This window comes from Colobus angolensis, unplaced genomic scaffold (assembly GCF_000951035.1).
Source record: "Colobus angolensis palliatus isolate OR3802 unplaced genomic scaffold, Cang.pa_1.0 Scaffold86, whole genome shotgun sequence".
NCBI lineage: Eukaryota > Metazoa > Chordata > Mammalia > Primates > Cercopithecidae > Colobus > Colobus angolensis.
This window is the reverse complement of record NW_012122487.1, coordinates 7703400-7728411: the sequence shown is the minus strand read 5'-3', so window position 1 is coordinate 7728411 and position 25012 is coordinate 7703400. Positions and strand designations below refer to the sequence as shown.

Here is a 25012-nt window from a genome sequence, read left to right as displayed (position 1 = left end):
TTGCTGTGGCACTCTAACCTCTTGCTTGCTTCCATTACAATACATCAAGGTAATATCAGGTAAAATATTGTGGCATTTCCAAATTATAAAATAGTACATTCCTTGGAAAGGGCTAAAAAACAAAGAAGAAAATTAAAGCCAGCCATAATCTTATAACCCAGAGATAATCACGCTTAATGTTTTGCAATAATGTGCTTCTAGTGTTCTTCCCCTCTGTGTATACATGTACACATACACACACACACCCCTCCATATATATATATATATATATATATATATATACACCTCATGTGGAGGGGACAAGACAGCTAAATGTATCTTTGATACTATTATTTTAAATTACCCTTTTCACACAGAATTATGTTATGATTATTTACCCAAAAATGTACCCTATAGTTAACAACCCATATTTCTAAAAGTTCAAAAGAGCATATGCAATGACAGTCCATTTATATCTGTATGCCTACTATGTGCCAGGCACAGGGGATATAGCAGTGAGCGGAGCACACATGGTCCCTGCTCCCCTGGAGCTCTCGGTCCAGTTGGGGAGCCAGATACTCACCAAATGACAGCAAATATCATGTGCACTGTACTACAAAACTACAGATTCTTTAGAAACAAGAAAAGACCTGGTGTTGTGAAGGTCAGGCTTTTTCAAGGAAGGAAAAGAGAACTGCAAGCTCAACTGCAAAATTATTAGTGAAGTGCATTTCACACCTTCATTTTTCCATCAGTATAAATATCTCTCACCTAATTTTTCTTTTTTCCTTTCAAATTTAAGTCCAGCTTCCAGCTACATTTTTGTGAATAATATGTAACATGTAAGAGAATAATTGATCTAATGTGTACAGATCTTAAGTATTTAATCAGTTACAACATATCCTTTTAGAAATTACAAAAAGTGGGCCACCCACATGATGTTAGATATCCCTTAAATGGTCAGTTACTGCAGGTTTCTTAGTAATCTCCAACCTAAAATGAAACATGCTCAGAATCTCATGAAGCCTTACGAGATTCTTTTGAGAATACTGGACTCTCATCCTCTGAGATATTGTCAGTATCTCTTATGACACCTTGATGAGGATTTTTTTACATGACCCTTTTGGTACAATCTAAGAAGGGAAAAAATGTCCAAATCATTTGTGGATAAACTCTGCCTTAAAGAGCATAACTCCCCAGACTCTTTTATCGTGGGTTGCACGCAGTGACCTCCTAAGACTGCAACATGGAAAGGGGATAGAGGTGAGGGGTAAGCCGTGACTTCGCAGTGGAAAAAACCTTACAAACAATACCCCAGCCAGGCAATCAAGGGCAATAACAGTGATAAATCATGTTGATAGTATGTATTCTTAATAAGATATGATGAAAATGACACTTTACCTCTCTGGGCTTCCTCCTCCAAACCCATATATAACCCCAGTCTAACCATGAGAAAAATACCAGACGAATTCCAAAACGTACAAAATTCCTACAAAATACCTAATCAGTAGTACTCTTCAAATCTGTCAAGGTTATCAAAAACTAGGAAAGTCTGACAACTGTCACAGCCAAGAGGAGCCTTACGAGATATGACAACTAAACATCCAGTGGTCTCCTGGATGAGACAGATCCTGTAACAGAAAAAGAAGAATACTGGCCAGGCGCCGTGGCTCATGCCTGTAATCCCAGCACTTTGGGAGGCCAAGGTGGATGGATCACCTGAGACCAGCCTGGTCAACATGGTGAAACCCCGTCCCTACTAAAAATACAAAAAATTAGCCAGGTGTGGTGGCAGGCACCTGTAATCCCAGCTATTTGGGAGGGTGCGGCAGCCACGTGAACCCAGGAGGCGGAGGTTGTAGTGAGCCGAGATCGTACCATTGCACTCCAGCCTGGGTAATAAGAGCGAAACTCCATCTCTCTCTCTCTCTGTCACACACACAAGACGAGCACGATGGCTCACACCTGTAATCCCAGCACTTTGGGAGGCTGGGGCAGGCAGATCACCTGAGGTCGGGACTTCAAGACCAGCCTGACCAACATGGAGAAACCCCATCTCTACTAAAAATACAAAATTAGCCAGCCGTGGTGGCTCATGCCTATAATCCCAGCTACTCGGGAGGCTGAGGCAGGAGAATGGCTTGAACCTGGGAGGCGGAGGTTGCAATGAGCCGAGAGGACGCCATTGCACTCCAGCCTGGGCAACAAGAGTGAAACCCCATCTCAAAAAAAAAAGGATATTAGGTAAAAACTAAGGAAATCTGAACAAAGTATGGACTTTAGTTAGTGATGTGCATCCAAAATGGTTCATAAACTGTAACAAATGTACCATACTAATGTAAGATACTAATCATAGGGGAACTAGGTATAGGGTCTGTGGGAACTCCAGTATATTTTCTACTTTTCTGTAAATCTAAAACTGTTCTTACAAAATTGTCTATTAAATAATCATCTTTCCGGCCGGGCGCGGTGGCTCAAGCCTGTAATCCCAGCACTTTGGGAGGCCGAGACGGGCGGATCACGAGGTCAGGAGATCGAGACCATCCTGGCTAACACAGTGAAACCCCGTCTCTACTAAAAATACAAAAACTAGCCGGGCGAGGTGGCGGGCGCCTGTAGTCCCAGCTACTCGGGAGGCTGAGGCAGGAGAATGGCGTAAACCCGGGAGGCGGAGCTTGCAGTGAGCTGAGATCCGGCCACTGCACTCCAGTCCGGGCGACAGAGCGAGACTCCGTCTCAAAAAAAAAAAAAAAAATCATCTTTCCAAGAGTTACTTAGCTTTTTCTGATCACTAATAAAATATATTCCATAAAAATTGACAATACAAAAAAATTATATAAAAGGAATTTTTCGAAAACTATAAATACCCTGTAATCTCAACACACTGAAATAATCAATCCCAGACATACCATATATATGTCCTTGCACAGGTTTCATGCATACATACACAGATAAACATATATGCATTGTTCTACCCCACATGCTATTTGATAGGTGCGGTAGTCTGAATAATGGCACCCAAGGTTATCCAGGCCTTAATACCTAGGATCTATGAATGGTACCTTATATGACAAAAGAGACTTTACAGATATTAGCGATCCTGAACAGAGTCATTACTGAGGGTTATTTGAGTGTGCCCTAAAGGCAATCACAAATCTCCTTACAAAGAGGGAGGTAGAGAGACATCGAAAAACAGAAGGTGGTGGGACCACGGAAGGAGAGTGATTTGAAGATGCTATGCTGCTGGCTTTGAAGATGCAGGATGTGGCCATGAGCCAATGAATGCAAGGAATGTAGCTCTAGATGCTGGAAAAGGCAAGGAAATGGATTCTCTTCTAGAACCTCTCAAGGGAGCATGGCCATGGGACACCTTGGTTTTGACCTAGTGAAACCCATTTCAGACATCTGACCTCCAGAACTGTAAGAGAATAAACCTGTTATTATGTGAAAACACCAAGTTTTAATCTGTTATAGCAGCCATAGGAAATTAATATAACGGCCTGACTGACCTGTATTTTTTTTTAATCGTCTGCTTATGTCCCTTTGCCAATATTTTCATCAAAGTGTTCTCTTTCTGGATCTGTTTGCAGTGTAACCTTCTTTCATATATGTTCAAAATCTCAGTTAATTGTCTTTGAAATGGGTTTATAAGCATTTTGTCATAACAATCAAAACTATCACTCTTTTTTCCTGTTGGTGCCATGTTTGAAACACACTTCTCTACCCAAAAAAGATAGAATTATTTGCCTTAATTTGCTCTTAATATTTAAACAATAACGTCTCCAACTATTGTCCTTTATTACTAAGAACCATACAAAGCAACACATCCCTGCACATGTGTCCCTCTCCCCTTTGCCCCTGGCCCCTGGCCCCTGGCTCACTGTCAACATTGAGACTTGACTGGAGAAAAAATGTGGACTCGAGACTTCTTGGACACTCCCATTCCATACCCATACTCCCTTTGTCAAGTCTATCCCCCTAAAATAGCTTAATGCTTGATGTAAAGGATGTGTTCAATAAAGGCTTTTAAAACCTGGAGTGTCTATAAATTCATAAAACTAGCATTAAAAAAAAAAAAAAAAAAGAACCATGCAATGCAGGCATCGTTTCCTTCCTTTTCCCTGTTTTGATGGGGCAGGTCTCAGAACTGGGAAATGAGCAGGGATAACACTTTTATTTCTTAGATATCTGTTAGATTTTTTAAAAAACATATTCTTTTTTAACTCTTTAAAAAGTATTTTTATAGTTTAAGGGAGCCCTTGTGAGACTGAAATAGCTATATCAAAATGTCTTGCATCTTGAAAGAAAAAATGCTTTTACAAAAACAGCAGTGCTCCTCAATATATTATATGTATATATACTATGTTACGTTTGCTTTACACTTTGCAGTTTTACAAAATGCTTTCAAATAAATTATTTTGTAGGTTAAATACATATTACCAAATAATTTTTACTTATATGGGACTCTCTGAAAAGGTATCCTTACATAAGTTACATAACTAAGTTCTGCTGAAAATATAGGACCCATCTACTGTACTGAGACAAAGAGAATGGTATCGTTTAAAACACACGTTTTACATAGCCAATCACAGGCTTAATTTGCTTACAGTGATTACATAAAATTATTTGAATCAAAGCAAGCTACACATTACGGGTATAATTTCTTTCAAAATAGGCTGAAATTTTTAAATGGCAAAGAATCCCTTAAGTCAATGGGAGATCTGACACACAGAACTTTATACACACACACACACACACACACACACATTTTTTTTCCTGCAAAAAAGTCAAGTTACTCTTGCAGAAAACTTTCCTAACTACTAAAATAAATAAAAATCAAAAGCTTATAGCTGTATTGCCTACAGGGGAGACCAAAAACTATGCCCACACCTTTGAAAATGTTAATTCATCAGGGGTATATGGAGTTTTAACATTTTTCATTCTAACTATAACACTCTGCTTACAAGGTAATTTTAAAAGACCCTTGCTGGTATGAATATTTTCATTCTAGACAATAAAAATAAAATAAATAACATAGAAATTACTTTATACAGTAATAAAAGTTATATGTAAATCCCCAAATATCTCTTCAGTTTTAGGCAATTTCAGGGTTCTTCCCATTTGTTGGTGGCTATTAAGTCTTCAGACTATTTATTAGACATACAGTATGCATGGCACTGAACTACACATTACTCAAAAATGTACCTAAACCAAATATCACTATGCCTTTGAGGAATTCTATTCTCTGGTCATAGAATAATGTTCTACAACCAGAGACAAAAGGGGGAAAGAGGGAAGAAGGAAAAAGAAAGGGGACCAGAGAGACTGATGAATTTTCAGAACACAAGCAATGAAGAAGTTTGGCACATTTCAAAAGACAAAGTTCGCAAGTATCTGCTTTTGGGTGTTTTATTAGTCATCTTAGGTTCCTATTTTTATCATGAGGTAGATGAAAAGGGAATGGATGAAGGCGTCACAAAAAAAAAGGATGTCAGGTAAAAGAGGGTAAAAAGTTAACAAAAGGCAATGAGCTCACTGTATCCTTTAAGATTCTGACAACTCATTTATACAAACTTCAAGTGAAAAGTGAGTCAGCCCACCAGATAAAAACGGCAATGGAGACACTAACAATTATGGATAGTGTTTACTATGCCCAAACGTTTGGACTTTATTTAATTATGTATGCATTTCAGTTTACGAACACAATCAGCCACAGTCATCTTTTTAAAACGTGTATTCCAAAAGATCCCTTAACTAACTATTTGAATAATCACAGCAATTATCAATGTGCCCTATACTCATTAAGAACTCAATGATGGCTAGATTTTTTTTCTTTAATGTACTGCAAATCCTAGCAGTCTACTCTGAGGATCCATCTATATTTTCTTAATAGTACATGCTATGGTTTAATGTTTGTGTCCCTCCAAAATTCGTATGTTGAAACCTAACCCCCAAGGCGATGGTATTAAGAAGTAGGGCCTTTGGGAGGTGATAGGTCATGAGGGTTCCACCCTTGTAAATGGGATTAGTGCACTAACAAAAAAGCTTGAGGGAGTCTCTTGTCCCTTTTTGCTTCTTCCTTTTTTTTTTTTCTTTCCCCTCCCTCCACTATTTTTGGCTTCCTTCTGCCACATGAGAACAAAAAGAAGGCACCATCTAGGAGGAATGGGCCCTCACCAGACACTCAATCTGCTGCCACTTTACTCTTGGACCTTGCAGCCTACAAAACTGTGAGGAAATAAATTTCCATTGTTTATAAATTACCCAGTCTAATGGATTTTGTTACAGCAGCCCAAATGGACTAAGACAGTATATTAATTTCACACATTCATTTTTCCAACATATATATACTGAGCACCTACTATGTGACAAGCATGGTGCATAGGTGCCAAGTACACCATGACAAGCAAAGTAGAGCAGGCCCATCATTACAGAACTTAAACCTCAAAAAAACAGATGATCAAAAACCAAATAACAATTAACTGCAAAATGAGAAATGGAGTGACAAACACAAACAAGATGCCAAGACAGAGAAATGGGGGAAGAGTAACTACGCCGGTGGAGTCACTGAGAAAGTGGGAGGACACAGCAGCTGAGAGTGGAGCATGGCCAGCAAAAAGCCCTGAAAAGAGTTAGGGCAAACACGCTCCAATCCGGAGCAGCATGACAAAACACTGGATAAGGCTTGTGGCTGGAGGGTCATGCATGAGGACAAGAGTTGCCCTCGATGAGGCAGAAGCAGTATGTGGGAGCCCAACCACCTCAAGTCTTATGAACAAAGGAAGATTGGGCCTTCAACTTTAGACATGAAAACTCATGGATGGATTTTTAAGCAAGGAAGTGACATAATCCCATTCAATTTCTGAAAGGATCACTCTTGTCCTCATTCACACAAACATACTGTTAAAAAATAAATGAGACAGTTGGAAAATTTTGAGCACTGATAAGTTACTGGATGGATATTATTACATTTTAGGGGTGATAACAGTCTTGTGATATTTTTAAAAAGTGACCTTTGCAAGCTAAAATACAGATAAAATGATGTCATATAAAGCATATAAACTATAGCTCTATATCAATGTTAATTTCCTGATCTTGGTATCTGAATGGTAATTATGAAAGAGATTGTCTTTGTTTTCAGGAAATATATTTTAATATATTTAGAGGTAGAAATAAATTATCATGTCTAGGGTTTGATTCCAAATAATCTGGGGGTAAGATATGGATGAAATAAGATTGGCCTTGAGTTGACAACTATAGAAGCTAAGTGATTAGTATATAAGGTTCGGTTTACTATCCTCTTTACTTTCTGTAGATGTTCAAAATTGGTCATATTAAAATTCTTTTTTTTTTTTTTTTTTTTGAGGCAGAGTCATCCTCTATCACCCAGGCTGGAGTGCAGTGGCGCGATCACAGCTCAACACAGCCTCGATTTCTGCGGCTCAGATGATCCTCTCACTTCAGCCTCTGAAGTAGCTGAAACTACAGACATGTGTCACCACACCTGGCCAATTTTTTGCATTTTTTTGTAGAAAAGGGGTTTTGCCATGTTGGTCAGGCTGGTCTCAAACTCCTGGGCTCAAGCAATCCACCCGCTGTGACCTCCCAAAGTGCTGGGATTACAGGCATGAGTCACTGCACCCAGCCCAAATTATCTTATTTTTAAAAATAATTTTAGGCTGAGCATGGTGGCTCATGCCTATAATCCCAGCACTTTAGGAGGCCAAGGCAGGCAGATCATCTGAGATCAGGAGTTCCAGACCAGCCTAACTAAAATAGAGAAACCCTGTCTCTACTAAAAATACAAAACTAGCCGGGCGTGGTGGCGGGTGCCTGTAATCCCAACTACTCAGGAAGGCTGAGGCAGGAGAATCGCTTGAACCGGAGGTGGAGTTTGCAGTGAGCCCAGATCGTACCACCGTACTCCAGCCTGGGCAACAAGAGCGAAACTCCGTCTCAGAAAAAATAAAGTAAGATAACTTGGGCTGCTGTATGAAGAATAAGTGGGGTGCAGTTGGAAAAGTGGAGGGAGAGAACAAAAGAAGCAGGAACACACATTAAGCACTAGCCAACTCTTAAAGTAGTCCAAGCAAAATCGTATAGTCACTTAAGCTAATGTAACAGAGTGGAGAGAGAGGAAAGTGAACAGATGGGAAATATATTTTGGAGGTAGAAATCATCAGACTTGGTAACGTGGAAATTAAAAGAAAAGAAAGGAATCAAAGATGTCTCTCCCAAGCTTCTGACTTGAACAAATGGGTGGATGGTGGGTGGAGACATTTACAGAAAATGCAAAGTTTTCAGATAAACAAAGGAGGTGGATACCAAGAGTTCAGTTTGGGACATAAAAATTAATGTGTTTGTGAAACATCCTAGTGAGTGATCAAAGAAGCAATGATTGGACCTCTTTCCCATTACAACTATCAAAACAGCCAAAGACAGCAGCAGGGAGCAGCAGCCATATCAAGAAGGTTACTTATGGAGGAGGCAAGGAACTCAGTGTAAGAGCAAAGTCCTGGCTTTCAGACACAAGCTAAGCATTGCTACCAGGGTGAGAGGGTCAGAGAGGATACTGAGCCTGCAGCAAGGCAACCACAATCACAAAGGTCCTGCTCATAGGGGTTCACTGGTCATTCACTTTGCACCAACAACACCCCGACCACGACTCAGTCTTCCATCTCTGCTGGGACCTCCTTGGTAAGATGAGATCATTGGACCAAAGTGTTGCTAAGGAGCTTTCCTTCAAGTTATGAAACCTTGTCACTCCTTGTAGTGAAAAGAAGCATTTATAGGATCTATATCTTAAAACATGTACAACACACATTCTCATTCCCCCATGAACTTATATGAAGAACTTCACAGTGGCAGGTCTAAATACAATAGCAGACCATTAGAGTAGATCTAATAGGACAAAAGAAAATACAAACAGAAGCAAGCCAAGTGGTAACAAAAACAAGGAAAAAACACCAGGAATGCTGTTTATCTTGAGCTTTTTAAAGAACTTTTACTTCCATTTACTGTATCATTGACTCTATGACACACAAATTTTCATCATGGAATATCCCTAACCCCAAGATACATCTTAAAATTGACAGCAACTTTGACTGCCCTAAATCAGTTATGTTCTTAGGGAGAGGATCTGCATTTGCTTCTGCCAATTACCTGAGGACACCACTAACCTGATCCACTTAAAGTTAAATAACCTGCTTGAAGTTGTTGGGGGGTGACACCATTTATATGTACTCAGACTCCAAACCAGCTTACAATTCAAATTCTAAAGAGCGTTAAAAAGTCAAACATAGGTTCACCATACAACTCACCAATTCCACTTCTGTGTCTGTATGACAGATAATTTAAAACATGTTCATACAAAGACTGTACACAATTGCTTACAGCAGCATTATTCACAATAGCCAAAAACTGGAAATGACTCAAATGCCCATCAACTGATGAATGGATAAATAAAATATGATATATTCATAACAATGAAAATTATTCAGCCATAAAAAGCAATGAAGTGCAGACGGTCCCCAACTTAGTATGGTTCAACTTACAATTTTTCAGCATTATGATGGGTTTGTCAGGGCATCCAATGCATTTTCACTTATTATATTTTTTATTATGATGAAGTTATCAGGATGTAATCCCATCATGAGTCAAGGAGCATCTATTTGTACTAGCACATTCTATGACATGTGTAGACACAAAATAATACATATTAGATTATTCTATTTATATAAAATATATACAAAAATTAAATTAGTGGTTGCCCCAGCTAAGGGTGACAGAAATTAGATTAGTTAATGCCCCACCTAAGGGTGGGAATAGAGAATGACTATAAATAGGCACAGCTTTCTTTTTCAGATGATAAAAATGTTTTGAAGTTAGACTGTCGTGATGGTTCTATAATTCTGTAAATACATTAAAATGCATTAAATTGTATACTTAAAATAGGAATATATATGAGATATAAATTAATATTGCAATAGAGCTGTTTAAAACAATTATCTGGGTGGAGAATCTCATTAGAGGGTTTTTTTTCCCCTCCCTACCTAATAACAAGGTTGAAATATACACATTTCCTTGCTATGCCTTCCTGCATGATGATTTTATTTTTCCTTTCTGTTATGTAAGGTCTCCTTAAAATTCCTCATTGTGTTTTTTTCCTTCCTTAGGAATATATAAGATAACAATATCAATGGCAGCTTAGATCCAATAAAATAACTATCGACTTGGTTAAGAAAATCAAATTAAGAGAGGACAAAACTCCCTTTCCAAACTTGAGTAACATTTATATTACCTGCAGGGAAAAATTGGAGCCAAAAAAAACAGCAGAGAAAAATGAAAACAAATCTAACTCTGCCTGTAGTCACTATTTATAACTTAATCACTCTGAAGAAAAATATCAGATGTTTTCCAACTATCATTCACCGATATTCACCCTTAATTACAACAGACAGAACTATTGTATCACCAATTGATCTAACGTAATGAGGAAAAGAAAATGGCCCTAAAGGCCTTACCTCACTCTAATCTACAACTTATGGTTCAAAAGAGAAGGTGTGGAGAAGGAAAAAGTTTGTGAGAAATGTTATGATACAAAGTATTTTTATACTACAGTTGATCTTTGACAAAAGGCCAAGAAGGAATCAAAATATTTTTATTTCCATTGTAAGCTTCTAATTACTTGGCTAAAAATATCTGCCAATTTCACCTTCTACAAATAAGTACAAATTCAAAGCAGTTCTTGCAAACAGACACATTCATCCCCACTGTATCCATACCACCTCAGGACTCTATTGAACACATATGGATTTCTGTGTAAGGATAAATTCAAAATTCTCATAAGATGCTCTGGAATATGAAAGCCCACTGCTGATAATATATTAAACCTACATCTGCTCTAACAGTCTTTGAATATAAGTTTGATCTGTCTCCCCTGACTTCTCTAACCTATCATGAAAAGAAAAAATTAATCAGTGCCCCACCAGGCCTTCCAGTTAGATTTCTGTCCCACTGCCCACAGTGGTTTTTATGAGAAAGAGGTTAATCAAAAATACCACCAGCCAGGTACAGTGGCTGATGCCTGTAATCCCAACACTCTGGGAGGCAAAGGTGGGAGGATCACTTGAGTCCAGGAGTTCAAGACCAGCCTGGGCAACATAGGGTAACTGTGTCTCCACAAAAAATAAAATTAGCCAGGCGTGATGGCACCTGCCTGTAGTCCTAGCCACTTGGGAGGCTGAAGTGGGAGGAGTGCTTGAACCCAGGAGTTTGGGGCTGCAGTGAGTTGAGAACGTACTACTGCACTCTAGCCTGGGAGACAGAGTGAGACCCTGTCAAAAAAACAAAACAAAAACAAAAACAAAACACCAAATCACGACGACTGTAAATGGTTAGTCCATTCTCCCCACTAGACAAGACCAGGAATCCTCCATGATCCAACTTCGTTTGGGTCCAGGGCCCCACTGGTGTTTCAAACTCACTGCTCTGTGCTCTGGCCACTGTCCTCAGAGCTGTTCACCCAGCATGTCACCACCTCTGACCCTCTGCACTGGCTCCACCAACTGAAATGCCACCCACCCCACAAAACCCAAAGCAAATGCCAGCACTCCCATCTCCCAATCAAAAGATAGCTTTCTTAGGGAATTCCCAAAACACTATATTTACTCTTCACATGCCATGTCACAGTTAATTTATCAAGAGATTTATCACATCCACCACTACATTGTCAGAGATGGCAACTGGGTACTAACACTGAGAAAAAAGGATACTCCATCGTCAGAGCACTAGAAGTGCAAACCAGCATGGAAATGTTAAATCAGGAAGCAAGAGATTATAGCTAATATAGAACTGCATTTTATTTGTGACAAATTTCTATATCTCACGCGATGGCTATAATTTACAATTGCTCCTTAAGAGGTCACCTCCTTAGGCCAAACAGGTCATAAAGTTCACAATTTTATTTTTTTTATTTTATTATTTTTTTTTGAGATACAGTCTTGCTCCGCCACCCAGGTTGAAGTGCAGTGGCACAATCTCAGCTCACTGCAACCTCCGCCTCCCGGGTTCAAGCGATTCTCCTGCCTCAGCCTCCCAAGTAGCCCAGCTAATTTTTGTATTTTCAGTAAAAATGGGTTTTTGCTAAGTTGGCCAGGCTGGTCTTGAACTCCTCACCTCACGTGATCCGCCCACATCAGGTGATCCACCCACCTCAGCCTGCTGGAATTACAGGCATGAGTCACCACACTTGTCCTATTTTAATTTTTAAAAAGAACATGGTCAATGTTCCACTAACATTTTTTTACATCTCCAATTTTTCCTCCAGTTCTAAATGGTGGAGATTTTTGTATGATCTACCAGTTTACAAAACTAGCAATTTCTCAAAATAGTTAAAATAACACAATCATTACCACAAAGGTCCAGAGGTAGGAAAAATCTATGTTGAGAGTGGTAAATTCATTAGGCAGAAAAAGAAAAATAAGAAACGACTTCCTCTGTGGAAACAACTTAAGGCTTCCTTCATCTGTTAGTGTGAATCCTTTCATTAGGCATTCAAGAGAAAATATTCACTGGAAGAAATTAATCATCAAGTTGGCAAGAGCACTGAACCTTGATACAGAGAGATTGAAGCATTTGCTCTCTGCACTAGAAATGTAAGATCAAAATGTATGCTTCAGTAAGTGTAAGGAAAAAGAACTCTACTCAGTTTTGCAGAATTCACAAAGGGAATGTTATAGTATTACCAATTTAAGAGGAAATGTGAGAATATTGACAAACCCTGAAATGAGGACAAACAAAAAGTTCACGTAAATCAATTGAAGAAATTTTTTACAATTAACATATATTTATAATCAGAGGCCTCTGACTTGGACTGGAAGTGCATCACTTCTCCGGTGTCTCCAGCTTGCCAACTGCAGAACTAGGGACTTCTCAGCCTCCATAATCACATGAGTCAATTCCTTACAGCAAATCTCTTCATATATAGACATTTTATGTCTCCTATTGGTTCTATGTTTCTGGAGAACCCACACTCTTACCAGGGAAAGCAGAAAAGTACCGATATTCACTGAGCACCAACCATGTGTTTTACTCCCATTATCACATTTAACTTAAATTTCATTTAATCCTCTCAATAAATCTATGAGAGGAGAAAATAAGCTCAGGGAAACTGGTCCCAGGCCTCCCAGCCAGTAAATGGCAAACTGGAACTAGAGTTCAAGTCTGACTGTCAAGTCTGTGGTCAGTCCCGTCTCCCCAGGAAGGTACATGTAGTTGTGTGCACGAAGGTAAAATGAAAGCACACTGCTGTGCTTTGGAGTTTTATGGCTGTGTGTAATATTTTCTTTGTTCTCTCACTGCCATTTTTTGTCATTACCAACAAGCTCTGCTTCAGAAACTACCCCCTTACAATACCTCTCAGAACGCTGTAAGGCAAAAGTATGCACAAGACCAAAACGCAAAGTTTATTAAAATCAGATCGAAATCAATTACAGACTCTGAATGGAGGCCTCTGCTACAAGATTCTTCGAGTATGGACTCCAGCATCTAATCTGGCTACATCTTCTGGCTTTGGGCTCTATTTCTCTCCATTAGGAGAAGGGTTCCTACAATGTGTTGCTATAACCAAGGTGAGAGGAATGGAACAATTCAGCAACACTGAAAAGGACACACAAACGTTTAAGCGACAGTCTAAAGGACACGAGAAATAATGCACACCAGAAACCTAAAAGAGCAAGGTAAAGTCTAAAATGGGGAAACCTTTGGATTTGTTAAACTGAGCAGGACAGGGCAGTTAAAATTAGACAAGAGAAAGAAACTGCTGGCAGATAAATACAGTCACAGAGAAGTTCCGGAGGCAATGAAGGGAAAATGTGTGGTCAACAGAAACTGAGGCAGTGTTAAGAAGCTACAGTCTTCAGGATGAAAAATGACTGTAGAATAAAAGACACCAAGACACACAATGCTTCTCGAATTCCCCACTTTAAAAGTACATGAAGGGGTTTCTCTAGCAAATATGAAGGATGAACAAGCTAAAAAATCTAATGTACAACATGAGGACTATAGTTAATAATAAATAGTACACTGTATTCAGGATTTTTGCTAAATTAAATTTTTCCTCCTTGCCACAGGAGGAAAAAAAATGGGTAACTAGGCCAGGCGCAGTGGCTGACGCCTGTAATCCCAGCACTTTGGGGGAGGCCAAAGCAGGTGGATCGCCTGAGGTCAGGAGTTCGAGACCAGCCTGACCAACATGGTGAAACCTTGTCTCTACTAAAAATACAAAAATTAGCTGTACGTGGTGGCAGGCGCCTGTAATCCCAGCTACTTGGAAGGTTGAGGCAGGAGAATTGCTTGAACCCAGGAGGCAGAGGTTGCAGTGAGCTGAGATCACATCATTACACTCCAGCCTGGGTGACAGAGCGAGACTCTGTCTCCCAAAAAAAAAAAAAAAAGGCAACTATGTGAGATGATAGATATCTTCATTTGTTCTTCTATAGTAAAATTGCACTATATATGTATCTTATAACATCATGTTGTATATACCCCATATACACAATAAAACTTATTTTAAAGCAAAAACAAAAAATACACAAAGGGATTTCTGATAGTCAAAAATCAAAAGCATCTCCATCACAGGAGTCATTTTGGATGATGTTCTGAGAACCAGACAATGCTAATATTAAACCATCTAATGTGGTTGGACAAAAGAGTTGTTTTTGTGCAAACACAGGCATCTAGATCAAAGGAACTGAATGGAAAGCCCCAAAATAGTGTGTTATTATTTTAATGAACTTATTTGATAAAGGAGATATCAAATATCAATTCTTTCCCTCATGGACCTGACAAACAGTGTTGGAATAGTAGTAGTGGACTAGCAATTTTAGGGCTGGTGTGAGATAGGAATCTAAATTAACTTCAGCTGGGTTGAATTCAGGGTTTTTATTTCTATGGTTTGATTTTTTTAAAAACTAATAGATGTTAAAAACTACTTGGAATGCCTTCCTGACGTCCCAAAGGTAACGTCACTAACAGCCTACTGAAGCCAGTGGGAGCTCAGAGAAGCACAAGCGTCATTGTGCACTGCTCACGGGTCACAGTGGTCCCATTGGTCGGTGAGACCCGTCCTCCTCTGTGAGGCCTGCATCCCTCTCTGGTGTGTGTGGCATGCTAGGTCCCGCTGGGAAAAGCAGTGTCTCCTCTGGTAAACTCCAATCAGCAGCCCCATGGCCTGATCCTTTTCCATCCCCTGGACTGCGATCGCCTACTACAGCCCAAGCTCAGTTCCTGCCAACACCCAGGGAGGAGCAGGGTTGAATAACTGTAAGATTTCTGAATGGCGATCACTTGCCCACCATAGAAGTGATTTCTTAAAAATCATATAAACAGATTATCTTCCAAAGAGTACTGCACAAAAAGGGAGGAGGGGAAAAAGGGTAACTTTACAGTGGAAAAACCTGACAAACACTACCCGTGCCATGTGACCAAGTTCAACATCGGTAGAGCTAAGTCACATTGATATTGTGGACCTTTGCTATGATGTGACAAGAATGGCCCTTTCCATCTGGGGTCTTCCTCCCAAAAACACATGACCACAGTCAAATCATGAGGGGAAAAAAACAAACCAATCTCAATTGAGGGACATTCTACAAAATAACTGACAGTACTCCTCAAAACTATCAAGGTCACCAAAAACAACGAGAGTTTGAGAGACTGTCACAGCCAAGAGGAGCCTAAGGGGACATGACGACTAAATGTAAAGTGGTATCATGGGTGGGATCCTGAGACAGAAAAAGGACACTAGGTAAAAACTATATCTGGATAACGTATGAACTTTAGTTAACAATAATATATCCGTATTGATCATTAATTGTGACAAATGTACCATGCTAACTTAAGAAATTAATAATAGAGAAAACCAGGGCTGGTTACACAGGAACACTCTGTACTACCTCCTCAATAATTCTGTAAATCTGAAACTGCTCCTAATTAATAGGTTAATTCCAATCACAATTAAGTTTAAAAAAAAAAACTATAAGCCAGGCGTTGGTGGCTCACGCCTGTAATCCCAACACTTAAGTGAGGCCAAGGCAGGTGGATCACGAGGTCAGGAGATTGAGACCATCCTGGCTGACACGGTGAAACCCAGTCTCTACTAAAAATACAAAAAAATTAGCCAAGTGTGGTGGTGGCTGCCTGTAGTCCCAGCTACTCGGGAGGCTGAGGCAGGAGAACGGCGTGAACCCGAGAGACAGAGCTTGCAGGGAGCCGAGATAGCGCCACTGCACTCCAGCCTGGGTGACAGAGCAACACTCCATCTCAAAAAAAAAAACAAAACAAAACATACAAACATTAAACTTTTGGACAAAATAAAAATGTATCGTTCTAAAATAAAGAAAAATTGCAGTCTGGAGCAAATATCTATAGCAAAAATGACAAAAGATTAGGGTATATATAATTTAAAGTCCATAAGTATGTTAAGAGAAACATTCTAAAAAAAGCTAAGAGACAAAAGAAAACTAGAAGTCATACAAAAGATGCAGTGTATTTTTTAAATAATTTTTAAAAATACTAAAGTAGGTATCATTTAAGTTGCAAAACTGTTTTTCAAATAATACCCAGTGATGATAATGTGACAATTTAAACCACTTTACTTATATAGTATTGGTAGCCAAGTAAACTGATAATACTCTTGTGGAAGTACTGTAAAACAAACTATGCCCCTCTGCCCCCACCTGTACATGTACATGTTAAAGCCCAAACCCTCAACATGATGGAATTTAAATACGGGGCCTTTGGGAGACAATCAGATTTAAATGAGGTCAGGAGAGTGGGGTCCTCAGGATAGGATTAACACCCTTATAAGAAAGGACATCAGAGAGCTTTTGCTCTCACTCTCTTGGCCATGTAAGAACACAACAAGAAGGAAGCAGTCTGCAAGCCAAGAGGAGAGCCCCCACCAGAACCCCAACCATGCTAGCACCCTTAACTCAGACCTCTCTAGCCTCCAAAATTGTGAGAAAATAAATTATTGTTGGTTAAGTCACCCAGGTTATTGTGTTTTGTTATAGCAGCTGAAGTCAATTAATACAGAAAGGCAATTAGAGATATACAAAGAACACTAAACATATTCATCCCTTTTAATTCAGTAATTCTACATTTGTAATGTTAACCTTTAGAAGCAATTCAAACTATGACAAAGCTATACACATGTAAAACTTAGTTTTACATTTTTACGCCAGTGACAACCTAAATGTCTAACAGTGGAGAAGCAGGTAAGTAAGTTGTAATATTCCACTTGATCTAATATGATTTAGTCATTTAGAATTATTACAAAAACTATATAGGCTTACAGTGAATGCTTTTAATAAAATTAAGTGCAAACCAAACACAAAAATCTACAAAATGAGACTAATGATATAAATAAATATGAACAACTATTAAAAGAGTTAGTTATAAACAAATAATTTTTTGAGAAAAATTTTGTTACATGAAATAACACTCAGAAATGTATCTGAGAGTATTACTAGATTGGTCCTTTCTTAAATATAATCACAACTTCTTTAATTACAGAAAAGTGACTTTTTCTGAAAATAGCCACTACAGTACTCTCCAAAAAAATGAGAATGAAATATTTACTTTTTATGTAAGACAACCATCAATTTTTCTTGACTACATACTTTTTATTATGTTATTACTTACATTGAGATGGTTTCCAAGGCATCTTCAAAAATGTCCTGGGGGAAATGAAAAATACAATGAGTTTCTCAAGAATTCTAAATTAGTTTCTCAAGAATTCTAAAAGAGAAAATGAATACATGCATTGGGGAGAGTGGTCCTGGCAGGAAGATATAGCAGGTAGTAAAATCAATCAACTTAACGCTCACGGAACTCTGTTCACAGAAATCAAGCACACGAATTTCAGTGAGATTTATTTATTTTTTTAAAATAAGGCTGTTAAAATACTCAGCAAGAGATCAAACTGGTCTAATTTAAAGAGACTATGACATCTTTTATGAAGTTGCCTTTCACTCCTAAATCTCAATCATCCCAATTGTAGAGTAAAATAAATAACAGGACTTGCTCCATAGAGTCTTTTCTTTCTCCGTGGCTAGCTAAGTGAGCATCCTTTGGGCCTTCATTTCACATCTCATTGCACCACCCTCTCAGCTCGTCTCCCTGCCACCAGCCTTTCCCCCAGTTTACTCTGTGTCACACAGGATAGCCCTTTGCTTCATGCCACTGGCCTGATCACAGTGCAACAGGATGAGAAACGCACACACTCATATGCACTCAGAAGTCCACACATGCAGTCCGCACTCAGACACAGTGACTCACACACAATCTCACAGCCACATACACAAACACACATGCACTCACTCAAAAACTCACACATACACAACAGCTCCCTCACAGCTGCAAAAACCAAACCTAAGCTCCTCGTCCAGGTATCTGGGGCCCACCACAACCCAGCCTAATCTTCCAAGATCCTTCTCTGACATCCTTACCACTCTCCCCATAGCCCAAGCCAGGAGACCTCCAGAGGGGCCGCCTCACTGGTCTCCCTGCTCCTGTGCTTGACACCCTCCATTCAATTCTTCACATGACAACCATATCATTCTTTTACTTCATGTTTTTGAATAAGCAGACACCATTCCAGTTTTCTAGACCTCTTCGAGAGCTTTCCATTGCACTTAGAAAAATCCCAAACTCATTCTCCCTATCTACAGAGCCCTAAAACAGCCCCGCCAGCCTCTGACCACATCCCCTTACTCACTCAACTCTAGCCACAGGTCTTTCTTTCAGGTCTTTGGACAAGCCAAACATCCCACAGCTCTCTGCACTGTCCCCTTTTTTATAATGTCCTTTGCTCAATTATTCCCATGGCTGACTCATTCTCATCCTTTGATTTTCAGCTTAGAAAGCCACCTCCTCAAGAAGAACATCTCTGATCACCCTAATTAAAATTACTAGGAATAGCAGCTTACTTACAGTTCCTCTTCATCTCATTTGTTTCATTCATAGCACTTATCATAATCTCTATTGATCTTCCTTGTTGACTTGATTACCCTCTGTCTCCATCAGAGCAGGCTCTTACATACACAGAAAAAACACCAGGGCTTCACACCAGGGTTTGCTCAATAAATACTCGTTGCCTAATGAATGAATGCATGGAACCTGGACTGCCAAGGGACTTACCATATCACACCTCATTTAGAGTTACGCACAGAAATGAGGAAAGGGGGCTAGGGATCTTTTCCCTTGTGTGGCCATTAATACTGAACAAGGTTTAGACCATACTGGATTCTGCGGTGAGGCAGAAAAAACAGAAGTATCAACACTAAAAAGAAGAACCGACTGGGCCTGGTGGCTCACGCCTGTAATCCCAACATTTTGGGAGGCCAAGGCCAGTGGATCACCTGAGGTCAGGAGTTTGAGACCAGCCTGGCCAACATGGTGAAATCGCATTCCTACTAAAAACACAAAAATTAGCCAGGCATGGTGGTGCGTGCCTGTAATCCCAGCTACTCAGAGAGGCTGAGGCACAAGAATCACTTGAACTCAGGAGGCAGAGGTTGCAGTGAGTCAAGACTGTGCCACTGCACTCCAGTATGGGCAACAGAGCAAGACTTCGTCTCAAGGGGAAAAAAAAAAGTTGTAAACAGTGGCAGAAATGTGGTTGTAGTGAGCCAAGATAGCGCCATTGCACTCTAGCCTGGGCAACAAGGGCAAAACTCCATCTAAAAACAACAACAACAACAACAACGTAATTTCTGAGCACAAAACCCATAAGTTATGGAACCTCTGCTCACCAAGAAGCAGGTGACCTTGGCCAACACAGTGAGACACTGGCCAACACGGTGAGACACTGGCCAACAGTGAGACCTTGGCCGACACAGTGAGACCTTGGCCAACACACTCCACTTCTCAGGGCTCCAGCTTCCTCATGAGTAAAGCAAAGAGGTTGGCACAGATACCATCACTTATTCAAAATCCTAAGTTCTCTGAATTAAAGAGAAATCCTTCCCAAGACAGTGTTTGCCCATCACAAATGCTAAAATGTTCATTCATCCAAGGAAGGGTGGTATTCCCTTCAGAGAAGGGCTGCATCCAAATGGAGCACTGAGGTTTTCAAAGTTTAAGCCACATCCATGGAACTAACTTGATTCTCAATAGCTAGCTAGTGTTAAACGCCAAGCAAAGCAGTTCACACAACGATTCTTTGGAATTTCCAACAATCAGCCAAGCACAGAGAAATCATGAGAATTAAAAACGAACCACCAGATGTCACTGTCACAAAAAAAATTTGAATTGTATAGCATTGCTTTAGTTTCTACTAACAGAAATTAGCAAGCTAAAAAAGAAATGAAAAGGTTAATTATCAGTTATTTAATTTATGGAGGGGGAAAAATGTTCATTTTCTGCATTTCATTATAGAGTTGAGTTCCAGCTTAAGGCAGGGGTTAAGTCCTAAGGTCAGTATGGAAAAGAAAAATCATGTATATATAGTCAATCTTAATATTGAACAAATACTTTAAATTGCCATTATCATAGAATACTCACAGTTCTGGACCTAACCCCAAAGAGAAATAAGTATGTACAAAAAATATGCACAGTGATGTAGGGTATATAATAGAGTGCATATGTAAAATACAACTTTTTTACAATTAGGTTTTCACTGAAATCTAACATAAATGAGCAAATTATTTTACTCCCCTGTGCATATTTCTAAGTTACTGCTTTTAAGGCTGTAAAATGCACCATGTAAATCATTTACTATGTCAGGCATACCTATCCTCTAGTGCCAACCCTATCTACCCAATTTACAGTAAACAGGAATATCTGGGGCTGTTTTTGCAGGGAGCAAATTTATGCAAAACAAACAACAACAAACAAAACCAAGAGACTGAGTTTTAACATTTTAATGTTTAATTTTGAAACCATCATCAGTGGAGGTATTTTTAAATTAAAAGGAACAGGGCTTTACATACTTTCTTCCTATAAATAATCATAAGTTCCATCTATTAACACGTAGGCACTATGTTGAATATTGACATGCTTATTTCTAATTCACAAATACTCATAAAAAGTGAGCATTGCACCTCTACAATTACTATGTTCTAATAATAACAGCAACAATAACAGGTAACACTATTGAGTGCCAAACATTGCTCTAAATCCGTAACATGTGTTAACTCATTTAATCTTCATAATGACCCTAAAAGATAGGACGATCATAATGTCCAAATGAGGAAACTAAGGCTCAGAGATTTAATTAACTAATCCGTAACTGAGCCTCAATTTTCCCATCTGTGCAACGGGGATAATACCACTTAACTTACAGCACTGTAAGATTTTAACCAATATAATATATTTAATACACTTAGCACAGTATCAACAAAACAGACACTTAATAAATCATCTCTACTGTTATTAAAGTGCTTCTGCAGTTGAAAGTCTCTGGTGTAGCCCAGGGATAGCAAAAAGAAACCTCTTGCATGATCTTGCTCCACCCTTGAACTATCCAGCTATAACAGAAAATTGGCAGAGTTAGCAGTCTCTTACTCGCAGTTCTGCTCCAAAGTAAATGTCTCAAAAAGCGAACACAGAACCTTATCACTCAATATAAAGAGGCAATTCCCAAAGAGTAAGGCTTCAAAGATGATCTCAAACTGAGAAATCCTGTAATGTGGGAGAGAGAAGATAAGGGACTTGAGCTCACAAGCTTAGCACCACTCTACCTGGGTCCAAATCCCAGTTTCACCACCCACTAGCTCTGTGACCTTCAGCAAGCTATTTTCCTTAGGATCTCAATTTCCCATGTCACTCAGCTGTCCATAGATTAACGTCAGATGTGAAAAGCACTTAGAACAATGCATCTAGTAGAAAGATGAGTTATTATCACTATTATTGTTGTGCCTTGAATCTCCTAAAGGTACTGGTGAGTGGCACTATGTGCTGCAGCCTGGGAAAAGTTAGGAAGTGGACTAGGCACAATGCCTGGCACTAAGCATCCTAAGTCACCTTCTCTGTGGCTGGCATGTCCTGATGTCCCCAAATAGATCAGTCTATTACTATTGGTGTCAGGAAACTACAAATAGGGCCAAATTCCACCTGCTGCCTTTTCTTTTTTTGTAAAAAAAAGTTCTTTTTTTTCTTTTTCTTTTTTTTTTTTTTTTGAGATGGAGTCTCACTCTGTTGCCCAGGCTAGGGTGCAGTGCCATGATCTTGGCTCACTGCAACCTCCACCTCCTGGGTTCAAGCGATTCTCCTGCCTCAGCCTCCCGAATAGCTGGGACTACAGGTACATGCCACCACACCTGGCTAAATTTTTTGTATTTCTAGTAGAGACAGGGTTTTGCCATGTTGGCCAGGCTGATCTCAAACTCTTCACCTCCAGTAATCAGCCTGCCTTGGCCTCCCAAAGTGCTGGGATTACAGGTGTGAGCCACTGTGCCCGACCTGTAAATAAAGTGCTATTGAAACACAGCCACAACTCAATCAATTGACGTACTATCTAAGGCTGCTTTCCTGTAACAATCACAAACTGCATAGCTGCAACTGAGATCATAGGGTCCTCAAAGCTGAAAATATTTACTCTGTCCCTTTACAGAAAAAGTTTGCCTACCTTCGCACAATGGATGAAACATCAGGTTTCCTTGCCTACCGCATTGGATGCTTTGAGGACAGAGTGAGAAACAAATGTCAAAAATCTATAAAGTTTAAAGCATTGGCAAATGTGAAAAATTATTTAGTCCAAAAAACTCATTGACTTCAAGATTTAAATCCAAGGGAGAAATAACACTAAGAACCAAGACTGCAGAGTCCCACTATCAGCTCCATCACTTACCAACTATGTGTGGCCCCAACAGTAATGATACCCCGCTTTTGCTTAGCTGACACCACCAAGCAGCCTCCTGGCCCTTGGTATGGTTGCTGCAGCTAGCTGGCGAAACAGTGGCCAGCAGGGGAGTTTGCTAGAAGAGGGTCGGGACGGGCAGTGGGCATTCCTAAAAGTTAATATATTGAGAACTTAGCTTGAGTCTGGTCCTTCCCAATTCCAAAAGTAGGAGGAGTAAAGAATGAGAACGCTCGCGATGGGATTTAGTAGAATGCCTCTCTCAGGGCTCCCCCTACCATTTTAGAGCATCGATGCACCAGCCATTTTTGCCAGTCTCATCACAGTGCTTCCCAAAAAGACTGTTTTGTGTGTTGAAAAGATGAAAAACAGGCCGGGCGCGGTGGCTCAAGCCTGTAATCCCAGCACTTTGGGAGGCCGAGACGGGTGGATCACGAGGTCAGGAGTTCGAGACCATCCTGGCTAACACGGTGAAACCCCGTCTCTACTAAAAAATACAAAAAACTAGCCGGGCAAAGTGGCGGGCGCCTGTAGTCCCAGCTACTCAGGAGGCTGAGGCAGGAGAATGGCGGAAACCCGGGAGGCGGAGCTTGCAGTGAGCTGAGATCGGGCCACTGCACTCCAGCCTGGGCGACAGAGCGAGACTCCGTCTCAGAAAAAAAAAAAAAAAAGAAAAGAAAAGATGAAAAACAACGCAATTATCCCAAACAGTATTGAGTAGAATAATTTATTTCTTTTTTCTTTTTCATATTTTGTTTTGTTTAAATCATTAGTCCCCATTCTGGAAGAGGTACATCCCAGCATCTAGCCCAGATGTCCTTTTATGCAATAGTTATTTTAACAAACTTTTTTTATTTCCTTCCTTTTCTCTTTCTGAACTAAAAGGAACAAAAAAACTAAAAAACAAAAACAAAAACAAAAAACAAACAAAAACACAAAACAAAACACCCAAGTGTATGGTCTTGGGCAAGGTACTTAACTTCTCTAAGATTCTTATTCATCATCTGTAAAATGGGAATAACAGTGCCATCAAACTCACGGGGTTGAAAAATTAAATGAAATGTAAGTAGGGTTTAACATGATGCCTATCCACAGTAAGTACAAAACAATGTCAGCTCCCATTAAGTTATTACTTTCATTATGATTCAGAGAAAAGTTGTATGTCCAAATACTGGACCATTCATACAGTTCCCTCCCTCTCTTGGTATTTATCCTGACAAGTAATTTTGGTATTAGCAAAGCAGAGATGCTGAGAAGTTAAATCTGTTCTTTTGGGACAACCTAAGGGAGAAAAGCTTAAGACTTTCACACATTCATTTCTGCTAAGACTAAATTCTCCTCCACTCCTACCAACGCACCCCCTGCAACAGCAAAGAAAAAACAAAAAGGCAAGAAGCTAAATGCCTCTTCCGCTTTTTTTTTTTTTTTTTTTTTTTTGCCTTTTTGAGACAAGGTCTCAGTCTGTCACTCACGCTGGAGTGCAGTGGCACAATCTCGGCTCACTGCAATCTCCACCCCCAGGTTCAAGCAATTCTCCCATTTCAGATTCCCTGAGCAGCTCAGACTACGGGTACACGCCACCTAGCCCAGTTAGTTTTTGTATTTTTTGGTAGAGGTGGGGTTTCACTATGTTGGCCAGGCGGGTCTCAAACTTCTGACCTCAAGTGATCCACTCTCCTCAGCCTCCCAAAGTGTTGGGGTTACAGGCATGAGCCACCACACCCAGACTTACCTACACATTTTATTTTGTAGAAAAATAAACTTTGAATTATACTGTAAAACCAATTAACTTGTTTTACAGTTAGAAGAAATTTAACTATAAGTTTATTTGTTCACCAAATTGCTTGGTGAACCAATACTATTATAAGTAAAATGCTGACATTTTGTTTTCTAACAAAAAACAATTAAACATAGAAACTTACTCAAAACTCACAAAAAATAGAGACTGCCAGAAGTGATCATTAGTATAAGAGACTATGTAACTAGTATCTCAAATTTCATATACATTATCCATCAAAAAATGAATTAAAAATTCTAAACATGCTAAAAGACAAAGACTAACACTCTGGTAAAACAAATGCAGTAAAAGGAATCGGAAATGACTGCAGAGGGATAGATACCAGGGAATCTTGGGGGCTCATGGAAATGTTCTGCTTTAGTTGTACTGGTGAT

The 25012-nt window shown here is 39.6% G+C and overlaps 1 protein-coding gene across 4 annotated transcripts in view; it reads right to left on the bottom strand.

The window, feature by feature from the left end:
• The window catches only part of TTC39B (tetratricopeptide repeat domain 39B), a 129735-nt gene that overhangs the window by 79377 nt on the left and 25346 nt on the right, over positions 1-25012 (bottom strand). For all 4 annotated transcript variants that reach the window (XM_011930387.1, XM_011930384.1, XM_011930386.1 and 1 more), the window contains exon 2: positions 17683-17717. In XM_011930387.1, the coding sequence (XP_011785777.1) occupies positions 17683-17717 (35 nt within the window). The remainder of the gene's footprint in view (positions 1-17682; positions 17718-25012) is intronic.